Below are 16,463 nucleotides of genomic sequence, written 5' to 3' on the forward strand. Positions count from 1 at the left end.
ATTTTCTTTGATATCTTTCTGAGTTTAGCTGACCAGCATTGACTATGAAATGCCAGCACTTTATGTGGTAGCAGTTCTAGATCTGTACTGTTTTGTAGTTCTGTGTTTATTAAAAAAGTATAAATATGGCATCTATTGTTTTTTATATCATTTTGTATATCTCTTAAGCCCCATAGATCCTCCTCCTCATCAGTTACACCATTGCCCCATGTATCATGGTTCAGGTTGTTCCCTGACACAACAGCTGTGAATCAAATAGTTTAGTATTAGATTACCTTATACACCTTTCTTCAGCATCCACACCCACATGGACTGGTATTTGTGAACTTTTCAAGGTCCTACAGAAAAATTTAGAAGGCTGTTATTGTTTATATTTTCATTTTTTATCTGCCTTGATGTCCAAATTGCATCACTACTCCTAGTACAAGTTTTGCTGAAATGTTTTGACCATATTAATCATGCACTCTGTCTATTTCTGGTTTTCTGTTCTCATTTCAGGAAGGACCTCTGCAGATCTGCACACAAGTGTCAAACGCTTGGTGAGTAAGAGTAACTTATTTTAAATTTCTGCTATGGAACACTTGGTGAGTTTGAGCAAATATAATGGTTGTTTTTTGCTATGCTGTTGTCCATAAGTTTGTTCTCACTACTCTGAAACTACTTGGAAGATTACCATGAATCTTTGCACACACATTTATTCCATGGTCTAGATGGCCATACATGAAAATGGTGCCATTCAGAAATACAATATGAACAGCACAGTTGCTATCTTAAAAATCTTATTATTGCTATTCCTTCTGAATAGAGAGTCATATCAGCATGAGGTTTTCACTAAAAGATTTCTTATGACATCTGCTTGGTCCAAAATGAAAACTGTTGGTATGACATCCAAAATAGAAATCACAGCCAGCTATCTCATCATCATTAACACAAAGTCATATCGACATTGGGTTTTCACTGGAAGATTTCTTGTGATGTCTTCTTGGTCCCAAATAAAAATAGTGCTGATCTGATCTCTACTCTTGAAAAATTCTTGATAGATGGGCATATTGACATTGATTTTTCACAAAAGACTTCTTGTGATGTCTAGTTGGTCCTAAATGAAAATGGTGCCAATCTGCTGTCCAGTATGTACATCATACTTTCTATCTTGAACTCTTGTTATAGCTGCTGATCCTGGGTTTTCACAGGAAGACGTCTTATAATGTCTGCTTGGTTCTAAATGAAAATAGTGCTGATCTGGCATCCATCATGGCCACAATGGCAACGATTTTTAAAACTTGTCATAGCTACTCATCCTAAATGGAAAGCTATTGCCACTGCTCCTGACTGTATGGTCTTTTCTCATTTGGTTTTCACTACAGACTTCTGATGATGTTTAGCCAGTCCTAAATGAAAATATGCCCATCTTAGATCTGAGTTATGGCTGCCACAGTGGCTAATTTGAAAAGTTTGTTATGGCTCAGAAATATCAAATATAGTTTTAACATTCAGCTGAAGAAGAAACATTGGTCTTGTGTCAAATTCCTCAAAATTCTTTTTGGTCAGTACAGCATCAGTTTCATTGATGGTTTTGGAATGGTCGTGGACTAGATGTATTGGGGACTGAGTGCAAGTAAAATATTTAGATAGAAATTGCTAGAGTTTGGAATTCTGCATGATTTTAAATTCATTAAATTTTATGTGCTTCAGTTTCTCTGATTTTGAGAAAATTGATATTTTCTTCAGTTCTTAAATATTTGCATTGGGGAAGGGTTCTATTGTTTTGTTTTGAAATTCATGGTTTGTAGCAATCACAAATTCACAAAAACTGGTACATGTACTCCCACCCCCAAGTGAATTCACAATATTTTTTTTTGTAAGGTTGGAATTTGAAAATTGGGCTCAGTTTGCAGTACAGTGGACTGCTAGAAAACCAATGTATTTTGTGTTGTTTAACATTATCCCCAACTTGTTTATCTTCACTTTTCTTCTTTCCTTCTGGATGCTTAGTTTAGTGAATTACTAGCCTCATGTTGAATTTATGTCCTGTGGCACAATTTTAATTCGAAGTTGACATTCAAAGCATTTTAAAAGAAATGACTTTTTTGGGTTAAAAGTATGATTGATGTTTCACAAGATACATTCTAACATTTACAGACATTACACCTTTTAAGTTGAAGTGATATTAGAAGAAAATAGTTGCTTCCTATAAATGAAAACATTGAGTCATTCAAGCTTTGAATAACTTTCATATGATACATCCAGGATTATTATCATGTATACCTTCAATGGACTGTTCAATCACTTGTTTTAGCAATCATTTATCACATAATTACCTTACCTATTTCCCTTGGAGTTAACTAAATCTCCCCAACTTTGATTGAATGAATGATTTTCACACCTGTGCTAATTAGTTGAGATGGATGATGTTTTTCACCACTAGGGAGCTGTGGTAACTGTTTTGCTGTTGTTGTTGAAAGGGCACTTTTAATACAACATGTCTATAACAAGCTGAGGAAATGCGAGTTAAATGCCCCTCTAAAGGATGTACCATTAGGCAGCTGACTCAGGCAGACCCATCAGCCCTTTTTTAAATGATCTTTTTTGATTTGGACTCTTTGGGTAGCAGCGGGGGAAGAATATATATACACACACACACACACACAGATGACATTTTTATATTTTAAAATAACAATATGTAATATATCAGTTTTTTTTTTAATTAAAACTTTATACAATTTTATATAGTACCCTGGTATTAAGGCCACTGGGATACAAAGTATCTAACTTATGTATCCATTAACTTTCTTTAATTAGTGTATTCATCTCTCCATGCACAATATCAATTGTGCAAAGATATATTTTGTTCCTTGTGAAACATCTTTTGAATATTTGTAGATTAAGCACTGAATTGTATAAATGGTTTGCTCAGTGATCATCATTGTGAACAGTTAAAAATGTATGCTCAAGTACAATGTAGGCTTTATTTCAGACCAGTATTACCTTCAGTGTTGCAAGAAAATGCCAACACAAGTACAAGACTTAACAGTTACAATATTTGTCTGGTGTCCTTTGCTTAAAAGTTTGAAAGTGTATATTTCCCCCAGTTTTATTAGTGAATCATCATCATACTTACACACAACTCTATTTGAGGGCAAGAGAAAAAAAAACATTCCTTAAAGATTTGAGGTTTATAGAGTAAAAAGTAAAAGACACAGGAGTCATTTATCAGAATGTGTGTGTGTGTGTGCAGTGTTTCTTAATATGCACAAATCTTGTATCTCAATGGATAAATTTTAATTGAAATTGTACTAAACTTTACCAGTGGGTCATTGAACGTATCCAGGGATATGAAGGTCTTTTTGTAAAATGTATAGGTCACACAACATTCTCATAATTCAACAGATAATTTGTCATCAGATATTTCATGAAAGTCAACCAAAGTACATGGAGCATCCTTGAAATGACATTTCAAAAGGTAAGAAGCACATGATTATGTTTTTACTTTGGTGGTGGGTAAAGTTATCAAATATTTGTGGAGGTTAAGAGAGTCCTTCCCATGCATTGATGTTTTATAGTTCCAAGTTCCTGTCCCCCTTCCCCATTCCTTGGGTAGAATTATCCTGTTTCACATCAACACACAATATGTTATTTTTTTTCTCTTATTTCTCTCAAGGAAATGATGTTGAAATGATAAAGATGGTATCATTGGTATGGATATGCAGTCATTAGAACAAACAACATAGACTTTCATCTGTTGGCAAATTATGTAAAGGAAGATTAGGGTTTTGTTGATTGCAATTGGTCGTAATTTATAAGCAAGTACAGATGGTAGCTTTGAAATACAGAGCTTTTACTTCATTATAAGGAATATAAAAAAAAGTTAGTTCACAGCCAAATATTTATTGTAAGTAATTGATTACTGTTCAGAGGCTAAGAAAATGCCTTTTCAGTGCTACAGATTCAAGAAACATACCAAATGCTCATGATGTCATAAACATAATATCTCTGGTGTCAGACAGGGCATTCATATCAAATTAATAGAATCCTACATATATATATAGGTGCAGCATAGAAAAATTTCACCTGGGGGGCAGAATTTTGCATCAGACTTGAGGCTTTACTCAGTGTCCAACACAAATTTCTGATCTGGAGGGTGGAATTTTCATATCCAACACTAACACATAATGAAGGATTATTTATCTTGTATAATGTAACAAAAATGATTGTTGAGGTCAGAATGGTATTGTGAATACTGACATAAGTTTTAAACAGCAAAACACTCAATCAGAATTTCTTCACTTTAAGAGAGAATACACAGCTGCCCATTTTAGTATGTAAATAAATTTTGTTGCAATTAATGCTTATGTTCATTATTGTGAAAGAATGCTCAAGAATTAGTAAAATTTGGTGAATTTTTTTCCACTGTGTGCAAAATGCTGGCAGTAGAAGGTCATGTGATGAAAGATATTAGCAGTCACATGATGAAAAATATAAATATCTTCCATATGTGTTCTACACTAAAAACAATTTATCTTGTCCATATGGTAACTTAAGAAATTTGTATCTCACATCACTTTTTCACATGGGCAAATTGTATTACACATTAAGGAATGCAATAAAGCATCATAATGATGGAGACAGTTGGAGGGGTAAATTTCAAGGTCACAGAAGTTGTTTGATAACAAATTACCAAGGCTTCAGTCACATTTATTGCATTTTATGGGTTTAATATATAGCTTCAGGAACAAGGGTTGCAATGGATTTAATTCTTTTCTGAAAAACTGTGCTATGAAGAAAAGACATTAATTGGTACACTGATTCTCTTTCATTGTGTGTGTACTGGGGACCAGATTTTATAGGCACATATTATTTTTAGTCTAAATTGTTTTGCTTTTTTTTTTCTTCAGCTTTATAGGTCATAGACCAGAACAGCTTATGGGATGGTCTGTTGTCCATTAGCACCTGTTTGTTATTGCTGCTTCTCATAAACCACTTGTAGGGTTCCCATGACATTCATCCCATGGTCTAGGTGGACCTACTGGTAAATGGAAATGGTGCTGCTCAGACATTCAGTATGGCTGTTACAATGACCATATTGAAAATCTTGGTGCATGTAAATGGTGCTGATCTGCTGCCATGACAGCCATCTTAAAACTCTTTTTAACACAAATCTACCTGAACAGAAAGCTGTAGTGAGGATGTTGGGTTTTCACCAGAGGACTTCTTATAATGTCCAGTTGGTTTTGAATGAAAATGGTGCTGATCTGACATCAGATATGACTGCCACACAGTGGTCATCTTGAAAATCTTGTTATTGCTACTCCTCCTAAGTGGATAGTAATATCAGTGTGTGGGTTTCACTAAAAGACTTCTTAAATAAGAATAGTGCCATTCTTACATGCAATATGGCCACCATGGCAACTACATTAAAATCTTCTTATCACCATTTTACCTCAGCTGAAAGTTGTATTGACATGGAGTTTTCACCAGAGGACTTCTCTGATGTCCAATTTATGGTAAATGAAAATGGTGCTGATCTGACATCCAAAATGGACACCACATAGTGGTCATCTTAAAAGTCATGTTACTGATACACTGCCTGAGTAGATGGTCATATCATTCTGAGGTTTTTATTAAAAAACTTCTTTCTTATGATGAATAGCTGGTCTTAAATAAAAATGACAACAATCTAACGTACAAAATGTACACCATAGGAGCCATCTTGAAGATCTTTTTTTGCTGCTCATTCTAAATGGAAACATATTGTTATCTCTGCTCCCAAATAGAATATTGCATCAACATGGAGCTTTCACCAGTAGATGTCTTATGTTACCTAGCTGGTCCTAGATGAAAATAATGCCAGTTGTACATCCAAATTGGCTGTCATGATTACTGTCTTAAAAATCTTGTTGGTACTACTCCCAATTGATGACCATTATAACATGGGGTTTTCACCCCAAAACTTCTAATGATGTCTGTTTTGTCCAAAAGAAAATGGTACCAAGCTGACATTTAGTATGTGCACTGTAGCAGCTGATTTGAAAATCTTGTTATCTTGAGTATCAATCAATGCTCAGCAGTTACAATGAAGAATGGTCTGTCTTGAATTGTTGGAAATTCTTTTTGCCAAGTAGAGCATCAGTCCCTTCGAGGGACTCTTCTTTTTTTTCTTTGATTTTTTAAAGAAAGCTTCATTTGTATCCAGATATGAATTACGTAAAACCTTTTCGGATGAGTGATTATTTGATGATGGATTTGAAGTTTTTTCTGCTTGACTTTTGGGACACAGTCTGCTTAGAATATAGTGATAATCATTGAATTTGTCATCAATAGCAGTCATGATTCTTGTGTGACTAAATGTATTACTTGTGTGACTAAACTGCATTATGCAGATTATTGTGTAACTAGTAAAGTTTTTAACATTTGGAGAATTGCTTTTAATTTTTAATCTGAATTGAATATCTAAATTTGCCAGAAACTGAATGTAGTTCAGTTGGTACAGTGTCAGACTTGTAGACTTATAGTTGCTACTTGGATATCCACCCATGCCAGCCTAGGTCAGCTGCCTCTCTGTGTCCTTGGGAAGGGTAGTTATTTCTCATTTCCTAACAAAATTAGATACAACTAATACTGTGTTAATAGTGTCATTAAAACCAAGAAAACCAATCCAAAACCTAAATTTGCTCTTTCAAAGTAAGATATTGTGGACTTTGCTTAAGTGCTGGTATTAAAAGTTCTTTCGTTTTTGAAGGGTTGAACCAGTGCTCATTTGTACACTAAATGAGTTATCTGTCTTGTCTACATTGAATGAATTCATTGGTTGGATCTGAGGCATTTGATCTGATTGACACCTTACTGCCACTGACTTGACTTTAATATTAATATATATATGGTCTATGCTGTACTGTTGCTTTTGATATGTCATGTGAAACTAGACCAGATTGAAAATATCATGCATCAATTGGTCCCACTCCTTTTTCATTCATAATAATTTGCTATCTATCAGAAGAGGCAAGTTCGTGATTGAAGTAGATATGTGATTACATGCTCTGTCAGTATAGGAAATAAACCACTATGCATTATCCACTGGGTACATATCCATACTTGTGAGGGAAAGTATACATTTTTATTTAGTTTGATGTTCTAGGACTCGGGTAACACAAGTGGGTTATTTAGTGTCAAGGTGGTTAGAGTGAAGTGCTTTGCAGGAAAACACACCATGGTAGCTGATCCAGGATAATCTCGTGTGTGTGTGTGTGTGTGTGTGTGTGTGTGAGAGAGAGAGAGAGACAGATAGACAGAGACAGACAGACAGAGCAAACACGGGGATAATATTGGTAAAATGGTTATTTAGGACAAGCAAAAGTGAAGTAGCAAGAAATGCAAAAGCCCCAGGAAGACCATTCAAGCAAAAGTAAAATGCACCATGAGGAGTAAGATCAAAGATGAAACTGTTGCAAAATGTCCCAGAAAGTCAAGCAGAATAAGATACAATCAAAACAAAGTTCACACTTCTTAAAATACAAGGTGGTACAAGTCCAGGACCTTGGTTGAATGATCATCATAGGATGCATTACACAGCAGACAGGTTGCCTCTCATGACATGCAGAAGGGAACTTAGGCCAATTCTACATCATTAGAGTTCTGTATGTTACAATTATCCATTGGTGGGTTTTGAGTTGTTTTTCTTAGTTTTAATGTTACACAAGCCAATAAGTATTGCCTTCTGATGTCTAGCCTGCATTATCGTTCATCTTCAACCTGTTAGGTGATATGTAATTGATTAGGATGGATCAGAAGACAATCAACATATTACATCACATTAACAAGGTTTTATTGCCTTTCATAATTCCATGCCATGGGTAAATATTCTGATATGAAAGTTTAATAACTGATTATGGAGATCATAGAGACATTGAATTTCATTGAGCTAAATAATAAGTGGCTTCATTAAAGATAAGAAATATATACAATGTATGGCCTGAACTAACTGCACTTTGTATTGTCTTTAAGGTAGGTACGTTATTGAAGTTTTAGTTTCTTCCTGGGTTTTCCCTGTTAAATATTCACTGATGATTAAGATTCCTACTGCATTTAGATATGAGCAATAAAGACAAGTTAAGAATAATCACTGGTGAAGCTAAAGTAGTAGTTTTTGACTCAAGTATGTCCCTAAAGGTACATAATAAATTGAGTACAGCAAACCTGCCATTAATGGACTCCAGGTTTTGAGGAGAAAGGCCAACAATAAAAATATTTCTGTAATGCCATGTATAATACTGTATTATATATGGCATTACTTTAATTTTGTTCCATAGATTTATCATTGGAGGTAACGGAATAATTGAACTGTACTTTTTGCTCTCTCTCCCCTCCCCCCCAGTGGCCTAGTGGTTAGAGTGTCCGTCTTGGATGCAGGAGGTCATGGGTTCGATCCTCAGCCGAGTCGTACCAAAGACTTACAAAAATAGTACTAACAGCTGCCTTGCATGGCACTCACTATTTAAAAATTAGTGTTAGGACTGGTCGGCCTGGTGTCAGGATAGCGTGACTGGGTGGGACATCATGATACATGTCTGCGACATTATGCCCCAGTGCTAGACATCACTATAAACTGTTACACTGCAGACATCATAGCAATATGACTGAAAAATTGTTAAAGCTACATAAAAAAGTCCAACTCACTCACTCACTCTCACTCGCTCTCTCTCTCTCTCTCTCTCTCTCTCTCTATATATATATATATATATATATATATATATATACACACACACACACACACACATACACACATCAATGATGTGGATAAATGTCATGAAATTGTGACATCATTGAATGACTTTGTACAATATCACATTATACAAAAGCCTGATAATATCCATACACACATTACTGATATAGTTAACCTATGGTAAGTATGAAACAAAGTATATAGTAAATAGGTTATTATATGTATACTGAGTGATACTTTGGGTGGACTTGTTTTTTTGGTGTAACTGAGTCCCAAGCTTGGCCACCACATACCAAACAACTTGTCCACCTGATATATCAGACAGTAAAACAAGCAATAACCTATACTTTAACTTGAATCAGAAGACTTGCGCTTTATAACAGAAGGAATGAGTAACCACTGTAGCATGTTTGACTATCCAAAAAACAAAATGTTTGGTTGTGTAAATAATGTGGTCTTAAAAGCAGCACTGTTAACTCTCTATTTGTGAGATATTGTTTCATTCTTTGATGATAAATCGCAATATTTATAAAGTAATATGTCCATACAATACATTACTGATATAGAATATGTGAAGTGTTAGGGTGGTTTCTCTTCTACTGTGCTAGTTGGTGATAAAGATTGATTTGGTCTCACTCCCTGCTATGATGAATTATTAGGAGAGATAGAATTTAATCTGTCTTGATTTGTCAGCTAATTAAGGCAAGGCTAGTCAACTTAACTCAAAGCTCCTAGGTTACCAGTAGAGACAGACTGGGTTACTTTACCTATTTCCTTTAGATTGGTATATGCTTATAAGTCAGATCCAACTGCAAAATAGATCTAGATCTAAAGTCACATACAGTGTAATGCAGATCTAGGTCTGTGCCGTTTGTTAAGAAGGTAGAACAAAAAACTACATGTACCATGGTTTGCTGGTTGGCAGTTGACTTGACTTAGCAAGTATGTACAGTATTTACACTGCTGCAGTGTCTTCTTTCCCTTCTCCAAGCTTTCACCTCACCAGTTAAAGTAATTTTACTGCTAAAAATAAAAATCTAAAGAAAAGGGAACGAAAAAAGCATACATGTTGATGGTAAGTTGTATGATCCTTTCCTTGACCAATAGGGAGTTTCATTTCGTTTGGCTTCAGAATTGTGCCATTAGTTTTCATTATTGTTATTATTATTACTATTATTATTATCATTAAGTTCATTGAAACTCTCCACCAAATTTTGATAATTCTTTAATCCTTTTTAATGTCTCCTTCAGGCACACAATCTGTCTTTTTAAGGTAAAACACCCCAACCTTTGACCATTTATTTAAACCATTTTTGTAGCTTAGCTGGTCATATACCAGAAGAGCATGTAGGATGGTGTGTTGTCTGTCTCTCTGTTAGCACACATTTGTTATCACTACTCATTCTAAACTACATGGAGGATTGCATTGAAAGATCACAACACACATATAAACACACACTGCATGGACATTCTAGGCCATCTTGAAAATCTTGTTATTGCTAGTCCTTTAAATGGAAAGTTTTGACATAGGGTTTTCATCAGAAAGAGTTCTTACAGTGTCTAGTCTGTTTGAAATGAATAATGTGCGAACTGACCCTCAATCTGGCCACTGTTAGCCATCTTGAAAATGATATTATCTCTACTCATCCAAATGGATGGCTATATCAACATAGCCTTTTTCACCAACTTACAATACCTATTCCTAAATGAAAATGGTGCCAGTCACACATCAAAATATGGCTGCTGTGATTGCTGTCTTGAATGGATAGTCATATTGACAATGAGTTTTCACCCGAAGACTTCTAATGATGTCCACTTGGTCCCAGTCTGATTAAAATCAGATCTTCATTATCCTACTTGAAGACCTGAATGCAACTGCTTAGGGGTCTTGTACAGGTGACCTTTGAATTAGCCAATGGAAATGCAGTTCAGAAATCTGAAAGTGAATCAAATCATTCAGCACACATTCATGCTTTTCAGCCATACCGCTCAGTATACCAAATGTGAAAATATAAAACTTCATCTGGTTGGCTGATAAAGTCAGAAAATGACCCTATGTGGTTGCTGTTATTTTCTTCAGGTAGGACAGTGGAGATTTGATATCCATTATGTCTACTGCATCAGCTAATTTTAAATTTTTTTTATCACTGAGTATCAGAGATAGATGCAGCAATTGGCAGTTAAAAGGAAGAAATAGTCTTATTTTGAATACCTGGAAATTCTTTTTGCACAGTAGAGTGACAGTCCCATTTGGGGACTCCTGCTTAAATGGATTTTTCTATTTCCATTTGATTGACTGGGTCACTCAAGAGATAGCTCCTTTTGTTTTTATTTGTTTGATTTGGCACACATAAGCCTGTTCAGTCTGTTCCATTATTTTGTTTTTCTGATTGAATTTGAATGTCTGATTTTGAAATTTTGTTGTATATTTGATCCTCATTGTGGTGTCAGCTATTGGTGACATTAACCTCAGTCATGCAGACAGGGGTCAGTGTGTCCATTTAGCCACCATTTTGCATTAGACCAGGAAATCCAAGTTGGTATTGACATCAATCTAGTGTGACAAGCAGTCCTTTCATGTCAAACACTTCTCCCTTCTTTGACCCAGAAAAAAAATCAAGATTTATTGACTTCACTCTTCTGTGTGAAAATCCAGCTGACAACTTGTGGACAGGTGGTCCTTTTGAGACCAGTTGTTAGAAATGACAACTGACAAATCACCATTGGAAATATGTGTATTCTTTATGATATCAGTTTTCATATGTGTTTTTTGGCAAGTTAATGTTTTTCTCCTGAAAATTATTCATAAAATTTAGAAACCAAACACAACCAATTAAGCATTTGATCTTCAATGAATGTGTATATATTTAGTTTTTGAATGATGTTAGTCCATATGTAAAGTAAGTTTGACTGGTCACCATTCCAAAATGTTCAGCATTATGTTGTATACTGCTGATAACACCTGCCATAATTAGCATTGTTTTATAATATTATAATAGCAGATATATTTATTTAAATGTTTTTTTAGATCTAGTTCTTTTTTACACTTGACTCATTCACTGCATGGATAACAAATACTTCTTATACTTTTCAAAAACATGTGTAGTGACCATGAGTGGCCGAGTGGTCTAAAGTGCTTACCATTATGGATCATAGCCATCTCACCTTTGTCTTTGTCCGTTTGAGTCTCAGTTTTGGCCGCTGTGGGTATTTGAGAAAGCCTGCCAGTAGCTTCTCGTGGATTGGTGGTTCTTTCTGGGGTTTTCCTGGGTTCTTCCTCCACCATTTATGTTAGCCATCATGTATAGCCTATCTTGTGCTGAAAAATGGCATTAAACCCTACAACAACAACAATAACAACAACAACAAAAACGTGTACCAATTGGATTTAGATTTAATATTACAAAGTGTGTAAAGATGACAAATACAAGTTGCAAGGTGATATTTTCAGTTTAATTCAAACATATTTATTGATGTTGTCATCCAGAACAATACATACTGGTTACTATGTTTATGGCTAGAACTTGCTCTGCAGCTGTGTGCATGAACATTTTTTTTAGAGATCACTGACATTAGAGTAATAAGTTGGTCATATTATGTTGTGAAATTGTCTATCCAGCTGTTGCTTAACATTTGCTTGTCCATCCCATAAGTTTGTAAACAGTTGAAGAGATTTTCATGAAATTTTGCCAGTTATGTTTTATGACTAGATGGTGTCTCACATACCATTTTCATGCCCCCTGCCTCAGGGTCAATGTCATCATAATTCTTTGACCTCTGTCCTTGTCTGGAGTACAGACTGAAGATGTTTTAATTAAGCTTTATCCAGTTATATATTATGTATAGGCCGTGTGTTCCAAAGTCACATATCCTGCCTTAGGGTGAAGGTTGCAGCAAGGAAAATGTCTTTTATATTCATGTCTGGATTATAACCTTGAATAAATGAAGCAATTTGAACAAAACTTGAGCTATTTAAATATCATCACTAGACTGTGTGTCAAATGCCATTGCCATAACCTTGCCTCCTGCCTCAAAGGACAAGGTCATTGCAAGGGAAAATATACATCGGTGAGCTGTCCATAGGTTTAACAATAGAACCAATAATGATATATTTTTGAAACTTTAGTCTTTATATATCTTGACTTAAAAGGTTCTCACATATAACCCTGCTGCAGTATCAAGGTCACAGCAGTGGATATTCATTTGGTTTGTTTCATTATCTGGTTTTTCACTTTTTGATCCTTGGATAATTTTATGAAACTTCCTACTGGTAGCTCAGTGCACCAGTTCACAGGTCAAGGTCAACATATGGAAAGTGTATGATGCGCTTGCTGGTTGTAATCTTCTTTAATACCAGAATGATTAATGGATTTTCTTATGACATTTTTTTGTTGTTGGATTTGATTCCCAAAATGAAGTGCTGTAAATACAATGTTTTTATGCTTGTTCATGTGATTGTTTATGTTTTTGTCAGTACAGGAGATAGATGAGAATTCTTTTGAAATAGAATTGACATAAATTGGGTTTAATTTTAAATAGTAAAGTTTTATATTTAATTCTGCCTTTTTTGTTGTGATATAATAATTAAAGCAGATACCATCATAACAGTTGCTTCATTATATTGCATTGTATTCACTCTACCTAAAGGTATAAATACTGTATGCATTTATAAAGACAAGAGTACTATCTTCTTATCACATTATCTGATATGTATTGATTGGTCTCTTTCTTCAGCGCTTTAGCTGAATCATTATTTTTAAACAAACCATGCTGCTATCTCTCAGATCTGTAAAAATTCTCAGAATTTTGCCACTTTTGTATCCTCATTATTACTGGCATTGAGGTAATTCATTTTAATGCCCTTTTTGTGAAGAAAAACAATGGAGTACATACAGTACACAAGAGAAACTGCTTTAGGTAAACCTAGTGATGGATTTATTTTCTAAGCATCCTTTGTTTTTCTGACAATTTGGGGTGAATAACTCGAAATGGGCTAATGTTACATCTTATCTTAATGAATACTATTTTACCACATGGTAGCAGAAGACCTGTTTTTTGCATTCATGTCTATAGGAAATTAATCCATTTCAGCAGGAAGTTAGGCAGGTAAAGGTATCTAGGCATCAAAATACAGTATATACAGTACTTTTTCCATGATACAGTCATGGGGTCAGCCTACAAAATTTGTCACAAAAGTAAGTGGTGGGTTTATTCTTAGTCACAGATAGCGGTATTGAATATTTGTCGAAATTTCATAAAAGTAGTTTCTGTATGTATCATCAAGCATTGGGTTATTGGCAGATAAACAGTATGATCCATTTTACAGCTATGTTGGTAGCTCACTTTTTAAATTGTTCTGAAAATTACAGACAAAGCATTCAGTGATGATACAGCATCATGGCGACACCATTAACAGATGAAAATGCAGTTCATTTTAACATTTTATTGCATAGTCTCAGCATAATAGGACCACTACTAAATCATGATGTAATGTTTTGTGACTTTGGAATAAGAGGTAAAGTGGAGGGTGTTGGTAGTTTTACCATTTTCCAGAAATCAGTTTTTAGAGTTCAGCTGTATGCTTCATTTTTTTCCTTTTAAATAATAAATCTTTGAAAATAAGTTAGATTCAGTTAACAAGAAATTAAAGAAATTTTCCCTATATAGAGGAACAATTACACCAAAAAGACAAATTGAAAAGCAAAAGCATTTGAATTTGAATAAAACCCTAAATGTAAGATAATTAAAAAAAGTTGTTGCCTTTATTTTAAAGATCCCATAGAAATATATGATTCATGGCATTCTTTTTCTATTTAGGTCTTGCAGAACTGGGAACCATGTGTGATCCAAGTCGGAGTTGCTCCATTATTGAAGATAATGGTCTTAGTGCAGCATATACTATAGCTCATGAGCTTGGTCATGTGTAAGTAGTATTAATAGTGGGCTACATCTCATCTAGAAAAACATGTATTTATTATATGCCCTTCTTAATGTGGTTCCACATAGCTATATAATGAGTTGAACTTTGCTTTATTACACCTTGAAGTACAAGTCTAGACTTTAAAAATGTAGTTTTCAGACAAGTTCCAATTCAGATATTAACCAGTCAGACTGCTAGATTCTGGGCCTTGGTTTAAGTCCTGACTACAGGCATTATGTGGACAACTTAGATATTAACCAATCAGACAGCTGGATTCTTGGTCATATTCAAGTCCTGACTGCAGGTCTTAGGGGACATTTCATATATTAACCAGACAGGTGGGTGGATTCTTGGTCATAGTTCAAGTCCTGATCACAGGTCTTGGGTGACAATTCAGATATTAACCAATCAGACAGCTGGATTGTAGGTCTTAGTTTAAGTCCTGACCACAGATATTGTGGGATAGTCTAGTTTTGTCCATCACTCCTGCCAGGGTAGATATTGTGGGATAGTCTAGTTTTGTCCATCACCTCTGCCAGGGTATAGGCCACCCACAAAAGATCGCCAGAAGCTTCTGTCTTGTGCCATCCTCTTGAGCTGACTCCAGATGTGACCCATCTTAGTGATGCCCGCCTCAAGGTCATGTTGCCAGGTGTTTCTTGGTCAGTCATTTCTCTGCTTGCCTTGTGTGTTCCACCTCAATGCCTGTCTGTAATGTTGGTTGGCGGCTTACATAGAGTGTGTCCTATCCAACCCCACCTTCTCTTCTTGATCTCGTCCTCTACCGGAAGCTGGGAGGTTCTCTGCCACAGGTTGGTGTTACTGATGGTGTCTGGCCAGCAGATCTGGGGAATTCTTCTTAGGCAGCTGTTGATGAACATCTGAACTCTCTTTACGGTTGACTTGGTGGTTCTCCAGGTCTTTGCTCCATACAGTAGTATTGACTTCATGTTGGAGTTGAACAGTTTGATCTTGGTAGTCAAGGAATTTTTTTTTGAGCCCCAGATGTTTTTGAGCTGTGTGAAAGCTGCTCTTGCCTGTCTCATCCTTGCCTTAACATCTGCATTTGTGCCACCTGGCTGGTTGATAATGTTTCCCAGGTACATGAAGGACTCCACCTCTTCCAGGGGACTTCCCTGCAGTGTGACATAATTGATTTTGAGGATCTTGGTCTTTTCTTTGTGAATGTTGAGGCCAACCTGTGCTGATGTGGCTGCCAGTATGTTGGTCTTGTCCAGCATTTGCTGCTGACTATTGGACAAGAGTGCTAGGTCATCGGGAAAGTCCAGGTCCTCAAGTTGACTCCACAATGTCCACTGGATCCCATTTCTCTGCCCATTGGTGGACGCCTTCACAATCCAGTCTATGGCGAGAAGGAAGAGAGATGGCAACAGCAGGCAGTCTTGTCTCATGCCAGTCTGCACTAGGAAGCTGTCTGTGCTGTCCTGCATGGATGACTCTGCATGACATTCCATTATAAGCATTCTTGATCAGGTTCACCAGCTTGGTTGGGATGCCATAGTTTCCAGAGTGTATCTCAGTCCATGCTGTTGAATGCCTTCTCATAATTGATAAAGTTGATGTAGAGTGAAGAATTCCACTCCAACGATTGCTCAGCTATGATGCAAAGAGTAGCTATTCAGTCCATACATGATCTGTTCTGCCAGAAGCCCACTTGCTCATCTTGTTACTGTGGGTTGACTGCCTCCTTCATCCTCTCCAAGAGGACCCAGTTGAAGACTTTCCATGGTACTGACAAAGAGTGTGATTCTTCTGTAGTTGGAGCAGTTGATGAGGTCATCTTTCTTTGGGATCTTGATGAGGTGT

At 35.9% G+C, this 16,463-nt stretch overlaps 1 protein-coding gene across 1 annotated transcript in view; it reads left to right on the plus strand.

Moving 5' to 3' along the window:
* The window catches only part of LOC149789283 (A disintegrin and metalloproteinase with thrombospondin motifs 9-like), a 343,799-nt gene that overhangs the window by 184,501 nt on the left and 142,835 nt on the right, over positions 1–16,463 (plus strand). The window contains exons 7-8 of the mRNA XM_089975475.1: positions 499–539; positions 14,534–14,639. Of these exons, the coding sequence (XP_089831601.1) occupies positions 499–539; positions 14,534–14,639 (147 nt within the window). The remainder of the gene's footprint in view (positions 1–498; positions 540–14,533; positions 14,640–16,463) is intronic.

This window comes from Sinohyriopsis cumingii, chromosome 11 (assembly GCF_028554795.1).
Source record: "Sinohyriopsis cumingii isolate HCF-2022 chromosome 11, ASM2855479v2, whole genome shotgun sequence".
NCBI lineage: Eukaryota > Metazoa > Mollusca > Bivalvia > Unionida > Unionidae > Sinohyriopsis > Sinohyriopsis cumingii.